This window comes from Nematolebias whitei, chromosome 1 (genome assembly GCF_014905685.2).
Source record: "Nematolebias whitei isolate Nwh7 chromosome 1, NemWhi1, whole genome shotgun sequence".
In the NCBI taxonomy this organism is placed as follows: domain Eukaryota; kingdom Metazoa; phylum Chordata; class Actinopteri; order Cyprinodontiformes; family Rivulidae; genus Nematolebias; species Nematolebias whitei.
In genome coordinates, this window is record NC_056498.1 from 39,618,165 (window position 1) to 39,627,082 (window position 8,918).

The window sequence follows — 8,918 nt, forward strand, 5'->3', positions numbered from 1 at the left end:
TCCAAGCCCCCACGTACCGACTCCAAGCCCCCACGTACCGACTCCTAACCTCGACGTTCTGACACCCATGGTCGATGTACCATCCCGTAGCTCCCACGTACTGACTCCTCGCCTCGACTCTTACCTTTGACGTATTGGCTCTTACCTTAAAAATTTAGACTCCTGCCCTTGACGAGCTTACTTTAAACTCAAAATACTGACTCCAACCTCGACATTTCAACTTTAATCTCGGCAATCTCATTTAAACCTCGACACATTTCTGAGCGCCAGTTCAGCTGGTGACCAGAAGCAGCTGGTCAAGGTAAATACCGTTTGAGTCTAGTCACCAAGCATTTGATCAATAAAACAGTCACCCCTTTGAGTTGTACATGGAATAAACAATTTCTTGTTGCAGGTTTTTCTATACTAGTTATGTGTTTCAGCCCTATTTTATATAAACATACGCAGTATTTGGATCTCACAGTATCAGGATCGTGCAGAGGTGGGACAGTGGTTATACTGAGAGAAGGATGTTAGAAATTAAACTGCCAGGAAAAAGACAAGTCGAAGGCCAAAAAGGAGATACATGTTGTTGACGTCAACATATATCTCCTAGAACAGAGTTAAAAGGAGAATGACTCACTGTGGCAACCACTGAAGAGGGAACAGCCTAAAAACATTGCATTTTAAATGAAAGTCAGACTTCTTAATCGTGTTATGTCTTACATTCTGCTGTTTTAATGCCTTCTGGCAGACCAGTCCTGTGAACGCTGTGGGGAAGACGCCGTCTGAGGAAGCTGTACCAAACTCCGAGCCTATCAGCATCACCAGGGTTTTTAAATTCAACAAACACCTGGAATATCCAACAAACAAAAATAAGAAACAGGAAGTCATTACTGACGTTAACTTTATTAAGTTAAATTAAAACTAAGTTATTTATAAGTGTGTTTGTACCTTGTTGAGCAGAGGCATGTAGTTTATTACATCGCCAATTTTTCTCAAAGCGTTTTTCAGATCCGTAGCTTCGCTTGACGAGATGTTCTTGATGTAAACCACTGACGATGGGAGAATCTTTCTTTGCTGATTCAATACAATAAAAGGTTAATAATTAAAGAACAAAATTAGATGGTTTAACTTTGAATGATTTCACTGAGGTTCCCTAACTTCTTAAGAAAAATAATAACTTTGACAATGTTTCAAGTCAAACTTAGAACATTGTAAATTATTTGCTAATTTTAAAACAAACGCGCATTAAATATCATTAGTAGGGATGTTTTTAACCAAAACAAATCTAAGTACTTACACAGCCGGTGATGGACATTAAAAATGTGTAAAATCCAAACTGAAAAGGAACAAAAATTTATGTAAAAACATGCCATGTAAACACGTTTTATTTGTGTTAAACGCTACATATGCACTGAACAAAAATATAAACAACACTTTTTTTGGTTGTTGCTCCCATTTTTCATGAGCTAAACTCAAAGATTTAAGACTTTTTCTATGTACCGGTACTCAAAAAGGCCTTTTCTCTCAAATACTGTTGACAAATTTGTTTAACTGTGTAAACTTTCATTATCTGTGTCATTGTGCTGTGATGAAACTGCACATGTTAGAGTGGCCTTTTATTGTGGTCAGCCTAAGGCACTCCTGCGCAATAACCAAGCTGTCCGATCAGAATCTTACAGCTGTGAGGTGGATGGATTATCTCTGCAAAGGACAAGTGCTCACTAACACACATTTACACCAGTTTAAGAAAAATATCAGAGAAAAAGGCCGTCTGTGTACGTAAAGTCTCTGAGTGCAGCTCATGAAAAGTGGAATCGAAAACAGACACGTGTTTATATTTTAGTTCAGTATATTTGTTGCTACACTGTAATAAAATGAAGCTAAAATAATAAACATTGTCTAAAACGTTAATGCATACATTACTCCTCTGCACAGCTCACAACAATGTTGTGGTCCAACTTACTGAGGTGTTTTGGATGCTGGCAACCTGAACCTGAAGTTTGGACCCTTTAAGAACCAGGTCCTGACCGTTGGACGCTCTGAAAAACTGCTGCACCTTCTTCACGGCTGGCTGCAGGACAAACGCCTACAAACAATCCAAACGTGCATCACTGTGCTGCTTCAACACAAACAAATGTCTTACATGAGGGAGAATAGATTTAAATTCAGATTCGGTTGAGATTTAAACACTTTTAGTAAAATTCTAAGAAAAAACAGGAGCTGAAATCCCAAAAACAGCCACAGGCGAGGACGACACCGACCATTCGATGCTGCGGCGAGACGAAGACTCGACTGACTTCAAGCTCGAAGCCAAACGTTCGGAGCAGATGGACGACGTCGGCTTCTGTGTAGCAGCCGTCGTTGAACTCCGGCAAGTTGGAAATGACCAGACAGACGTCCGTAGAAAGAAACTGCAGATAATCAGGAGAGGAAGGAATAAACAATGAAGCTAAGTTAAACCAGAGAGAATATTCTTTTTAAATACTAAGAAAAAATCATCTAACTCCCTTAACAAAATAAAAAAAATGTTTTAGATCAACCACATACTGAACTTTCTGTAACGTGAAACAAACATGAAATCATTTGTTTTTAGTTAAATTGGGTTTTATTTACTTCCTGCAACACATTTTACTTTTATTAAACAGATTTGATTTTTAAACTCATCTGCTCCGCTCAGATTTCCACAAAACAACAAAAAGAGACAAAATAAAACAACTCAACTATTGTTTTTCCACAGAACTTCCACTGAGACTTCACAAGACACGGAGAAATCTGACAATATTAATTAATTAATCAATTAATTATACATACACACATATATATATACACACACACACATACATATATATATACATACATACATACATACATATATATCTTTATATCTATCTATCTGAAAGTAGCTAAAAAAACATGCTAAAATGTAAGAACAACCCTAAACTAGAAGAAAAGCAGAAAGAACAAGTATTTGCTGAATAAGCAGAAATGAGCACAAAAGTTAAAAAATCAGCTAAAAAGTAAATGAAAAGGCAGAAAGAAGCTTAACCTTTGAAAAGCAGTGGAAAAAGTTGAAATTAGCACACAAAAAAACATGTGGAATAAGCTGAAAAAGCCTAAATAAAAAACAGCTAAATAGTAGCTGAAATAGCAGAAAAAGCTTAAAGTAGCTGAAAAAAGCTGAAAGGAGCATAACAAGCTGAAATTAGCAAAAATAAGTTAATTAGGTTGAAAGTAGCAGAAATGAACTAGAAAAACTTGAATTCATCAGAAATCAGCTAAAATTAGCTAAAAAGGTAGCTGAAATGGTAGAACAAGCTTAAATTATCAGAAGAAAGCAGAAAGAACACGTTTGTCCAATTGGACTGAAAAAAAGCAAAAATGAGCACAAAAATTAGAAATTTTCTGAAAACGCTGAAATTAGCACACACAAAAAAAAACAGCTGTAAAGTAGCTAAAAAAGCAGAAAGGTGCTGAAATTACAAGAATAGAGTGGAGAGAGCACATTTTTGCTGAATTAGGCTGAAAAAGTTCAAATGAGGTCAAAACGTGTAATTTGCTGAAAAGCTTAAATTAGCATAAAAACAGCTTATAGTAGCTGAAAAAGTAGAAAAAGCTTAAACTTGCAGAAATAAGTTGAAAGGAGCAAAACAAGCTGAAATTAGCGGAAGGAAGTAAGAAGAAGCAAAAAAATGTAGTTAGCAGAAAGAATCTGGAAGGAGCACAAAACAGCTGAAATTGACTGAAAGTAGCTGAAAAAAGTTTAAATTTGCTCAAGGAAGCTGAAAGCAGCTGAAGCAGAACAAAATGTGAACGGAGCAGTAAAAAGTTGTAAACAGATCTAAAGAGCTGAAGGATGGAAAAAGAGCTCAATTCATTTTCTATGTGGAAAAAGAAAATGGCAGAAAAGGCTAAATATTTCAAAAAGCTAAAGTTGCACTGATAACAAAAGTCACAGCAGGATTGTCCTGAAAGAGCCGAACGTTTTGATTCATGATTCGTTGAAATAGCACAAAAATTATGGAACGAGAAAGATGTTTTGATTCACGATTCGTTGAAATAGCACAAAAATTATGGAACGAGAAAGATGCTGAAAAACATCCGGATAAAAACGTCTCACAATAGAGTGACTGCTTCATAAACATTAACACAATAATAAAATCCTGTGATATTAACAGGTAACTTTATGTAAAACAACTTGTGTTTAAATTCACTTCAGGATCAAATGTCTGAAAAACTGTGGTAGGAAATAAATAAGCAGTTTAATAGTTTTTCATTTGGAGTGAGAGTGGTTTTAAACAGGATTTGCTTTCATACGTTAAAAAAGTCACTTGTAGATTAAAATATAACTTAATGAGGAGAAAGAGGAGAAGTCTTCAAACTTACTTTTTCTGACAAGATGGTTTCCATGGAAGAAAAGGCTGTGGAGAAGAGTTAAAGATGGATGAAAAGGTGAACAGCAGACACTTCTGACCTCCACTACAGATTTCTTACCGATTCTTGAAGCGATGGTCTGGAAATCTAGAGTCCTCTCTTGAGGAGCCGGGACAGGAGGAGCAGAAGAAGTGGTCTCATCTACCGTGGCTTCACTTCCTGCAGCAGCAGACGGTTGGCTGGGCTCAGGTTCTGCTGCTGCAGGCGACGCTTTGCCGTCAACCTTCCATGACGGACTCTTCTGAGCCACAAGATCTGCACAAAGAGAAAGAAATTCACAGCAAGAGAATCATTTTCTGCATAACTGCTGCACAAATCACAGGTTTTAAAAGGCTGGGACTAAACGCAGTGATGAGTGTAGCACCTGAAGTGGACCAGGAGGAAACGGGCACCAACATATACAGGGTTCCGCCAAGAGTGATGATGTCACACTCAGTGAATACTGGTTATTTTATTGCTTCCCAACAAGCATTTAGAACACAGACTTTGTTACAAATGTGTGGAAAATAAAATACAAGCAAAAGTAAATAGAGCTCTTTCTTATTTTATAATAAAATAAAATGAAAGCAAGTTCAGTTCTTTAGCAACGTTGCTTCCCGGGCAGAGTTGTGTATGGAATCTTATCTGGGAACCCAAGATGGATTTTCCAGATTGTGAAGGTTCTTCTGCGAAAAATCAATGTTAAGACTGCATAACATATCAGGCATATTAAACATTTTACCTTTCTTTTGCTTTTAAAATGTTGATTAATCAATTTATACACTTCAACATTTATTATTTTAACCATGAACAACTTATAGTAGCTTTAACACGGCTTACTATGAACTGCATGTATTTCTAATGAAGCACCTTGTTAAATGATACAGGCCTTTAGCATTAGCACCTGTGGTTAGTGCTAGCATTAGCTCGGTTAGCGTTTTTATTCTCATTTCTGTCGGTGCAATGATGTAAAACACACTAAAGCAATTAAAACATTACAAATTCCTGATTGGTTTATTTAGAGACATATCTCAGTATCTGGCAGTTTAATATTTAACTTATCTATACACTAGCTGCAAGCTAAGTGAGCTCAACAGAGAGACTCATCAGGATTTCCACAGATATTACCCAACAAGCGGTCACCTGGGTCTCTCACTGGGATTTCCACAGATAATTCTCAATGAGTGGTCACTTCTGTCACTCACAGACAGGTTGTAAGGTCCACGGTTTGGTCGGTCAGTGCACGTGTAAAGAACATGCCTTAGAATATAGGGAAAATGACCAAAACATGTTGGTTAAATTCAACTCAGTAAAAACTGAGTGCCCTCTGCTGGACCTTCCTGGTACTACAACCTAAATTACAGATATGGGTTTAGTAGCTTAATGTTTCAGGTGGATTACACGTGCAAACCTACAAAATAAATATATATATACTCACAATGGAATAATAAATGTGTTTAAACTGAGAAATTGTATCTATTTTAAGGAAAGGTTGACTTTAAATTAGATGGCGGCAACAAATCTATAATTAGTCGTAAGTCTAAGTGTACGGACAGCTGGAGGAGCTTTTTGTAGGTAATTACTGTTTTTTCAGCCTGTAAGTCGCACCGGAGTATAAAACGCACCTGTCCAAAAATGTCTAATAATTTGAAAAAATCCATAAATAAGTCGAATCTATTATGCGTCACAGCTGACAACTCGAAAACGTGGGCCGGTGTTGTGCCAAAAATCGATTGGCTGCCAAATGGAGGCCGTGGGAGCGTGCACGGGAGAACTTTAACAAGAATTTAACAAGATTAACACTTAAAAACACTTATTTGTTCGCTCGAAATTATAGTAAAAGGTGTGTTTCAGTAGAACTTTTCCTTAATAAATGCACTTTGACGGTCAAATCAGCCGCATTTCAAAAGCCGATTTGCGGAAGTAAGAGCGCGTAGGGATGAGTCGCTGTGCATTTCTTCTAAATTTAACAAGATAAACAACTAAAAACAATTATTTGTTTGCTCGACTTTATAGTAAAGGTGCGTCTCAGTTGAACTTTTACTTAATAAATGCACTTCAATGGTCAAATTAGTCGCATTTCTCCAGGACGGTGCAGCAAAATGAAGCTGATTTGACGTTTGCTCCAGGCAGACGACAGTGGCTGGTTATGGCAAGCCGACAGTGTCATTAATAGCCACTTTTACCTATTACATGATACAACAGCATGCCTTACTACTCGAGTGCCATCTAGTGGATGAAAATGGTAGTGTTCAATATTTTCAGTAAGAATTAATGAAAACGGTCATATCTCAGTCAAATATTGGTTCATAAATACGGGAAAAAAATCCATAAATACGTCGTCTCGGTGTTTGTCACAGGGCATGTAAATTATGCAAAAAAATGTGACTTATAGGGCCAAAAATATTATATGTTCATTATGTGAATAGGTAAAGTTTTTAAGTGGTTTTTGATCCTGTAATTTTCTCAAAACTGTAATTTTTGGAAGTTGAAATTAAGAATTTTGTTAAGTGTCTTGGATGAAAAATACCCAATGTTTAAAAGTATACAATTTTTATTAACACCATTAAAGAACAGGTCTGAAGTATTTATGTTCTAAAAATATTTCCATTGCATTAAAGAGAAAGAGAAGTATTTAATAAGCACGAGGGGGTCCTTGAACCCAAAACGTTTGAGAACCCCTGCGTTAGACCCACAGATGGTCTGCTGCCAGTTGGTGAACGCCCACTTGTGATCTTAGCTTTACTGATTAACAGAGAAACCATTGAATCTACAAAAACAGCTCAAAATGTTTGGGTTCTGGTCCCAGTAGATCCAATGCGGGTCCACGTTTTGACGTTTTATGTTGGAGTTGTATTTAAAAGATGAACCAAACCTGAGTCTGCTGCAGGTGGCTGCTGCTCCTGGGACCTTTCTGTTGTGGTCTTTGGTTCTTGTGCAGCCCAGTCCGAGCTATGCGGGCTTTTCTGGACCTCGGGTGACGGTTGCACTGAGGTTTCCTCCGTTTTGAAGGTGGTCTGTGGTCTTTGGGGTGGGTTGGTAGAAGGTGCAGTTGTTGGACTGTCACTGGTGTTAGTCGGTAAGAGTTTGGTTTCAGCAGAACTCTGTGGAACAGATGTTTCCATCAGCTCCAAAGGTTCGGCCTCTTTGGACTCGACGTTTACAGTTTCTGCCGTTTCGCTTTTAGTCTCCGCTGCTCCTCCTCCGTCATCGGGCACCCCCGCGGATTCCTGAACTTTTCTGGAAGCATCCGGCCGTTTCTCAAATGCCGCAGACCTGGATGGTGCGTTCACCGTCTCTGCGGCCGTGGGTTGCAGCTTTTCGTTGGAAGTTTGAGGTTCTTGTGGTTCTGCAGCTCCGTGGACGGGGGGCGGTGGTTCGCTTTTCACAGCTGGGGGGTAAAAACTGATGCCTTGGCTTTCCACATCAAGGTTTATCCTGAGCTTACTGGAACCTTGTAAACGCTGTTTGAGGCTCTGCAAACTGAAAACATAAAACTGTTAAAGAATAAAAACAGGTAAACATTTATTGTTTAGCAAAATCAAAGTAAAATATTCGCTTCTAAACAATAATTATGGGAAACGTAAGTTTTGGAGCTGCTCCGTTACATTTTTCATATTTGTCCACGTTTTTAAATCTGGTCAGACTTTATAAAGTGGTGTAAATATAGTTTGTTAAACTAAGAGCTGAACTCAAACAGAAAAGCTGAAGATGCTTTCGGCTGCAGGCTGAACGAGCCGCGCTGCGTTTACGACCGCCGTCCTCCATCGCTCACGGCGTGAATCGTCTACGCCGATGACTCAACGTTATATTTCAAGTTACACGACTTAAAGAGATGCAGTTAAACGACAACGTGTTTCTAAAATCAAGTCTTAACCAGTAAAATCTAATTTTTTTTAATGGAAAAGTTTCAGATTGTGCTGAAGAATGTTCATAATTTAACTGTCCGTGTGAAATACTCACGACTCGACACGTCGAATTTTATTCCTGTGAAGAGAAGATGTAAGAAAGGCTTAAAATGTAAACAAAAATAAAATTAAAAAAAACGCTAGAAACTTTTTGTTTTGTGCCATCCGGTAACTTTAGAACTCACCAATATTTATACGCACACGGGATCTTCTGCACCACGGCTGCTACGCCACTGGACGCAGCCATCTCGATGCAAATCTGAAAAAAATATTAAATAAATTAAAAAAGCATTTATTTAAATTGTGTTCAAATGAAGAAAACACAGGAAAAAAGTAGTAGAGGTAAATACTTATAAAGTCGTGGTTTTAAAACATTTTCTCAAAAAAAGAAAAATGCAATTTAATAAAAATGTAATTCCTTGCAGCTGCTCCCGTCCTCAGGGATCACCGCGACGAGCGAACTTCCATAAACATTTTGGTAATTATTTTACGTTTTTCCTGACGCAATCTGGGCGACGTTTTCAGTTTATCAAAAGTTTAAAATGTTAATTTATTTCCACAGAAACGTCCGAAGGCCTCAACCAGAGAGCAGCTGGTCAGGTTCGGTCTGCACCG

General features: G+C 38.0%; 1 protein-coding gene across 1 annotated transcript in view; it reads right to left on the bottom strand.

Moving 5' to 3' along the window:
* The window catches only part of LOC119412394, a 24,000-nt gene that overhangs the window by 677 nt on the left and 14,405 nt on the right, over positions 1–8,918 (bottom strand). The window contains exons 10-19 of the mRNA XM_037679430.1: positions 8,489–8,562; positions 8,359–8,382; positions 7,271–7,878; positions 4,477–4,671; positions 4,369–4,403; positions 2,247–2,396; positions 1,949–2,071; positions 1,283–1,321; positions 934–1,059; positions 706–832 (exon numbers count right to left, since the gene is read on the bottom strand). Coding sequence (XP_037535358.1) covers positions 706–832; positions 934–1,059; positions 1,283–1,321; positions 1,949–2,071; positions 2,247–2,396; positions 4,369–4,403; positions 4,477–4,671; positions 7,271–7,878; positions 8,359–8,382; positions 8,489–8,562 — 1,501 coding nt within the window. The remainder of the gene's footprint in view (positions 1–705; positions 833–933; positions 1,060–1,282; positions 1,322–1,948; positions 2,072–2,246; positions 2,397–4,368; positions 4,404–4,476; positions 4,672–7,270; positions 7,879–8,358; positions 8,383–8,488; positions 8,563–8,918) is intronic.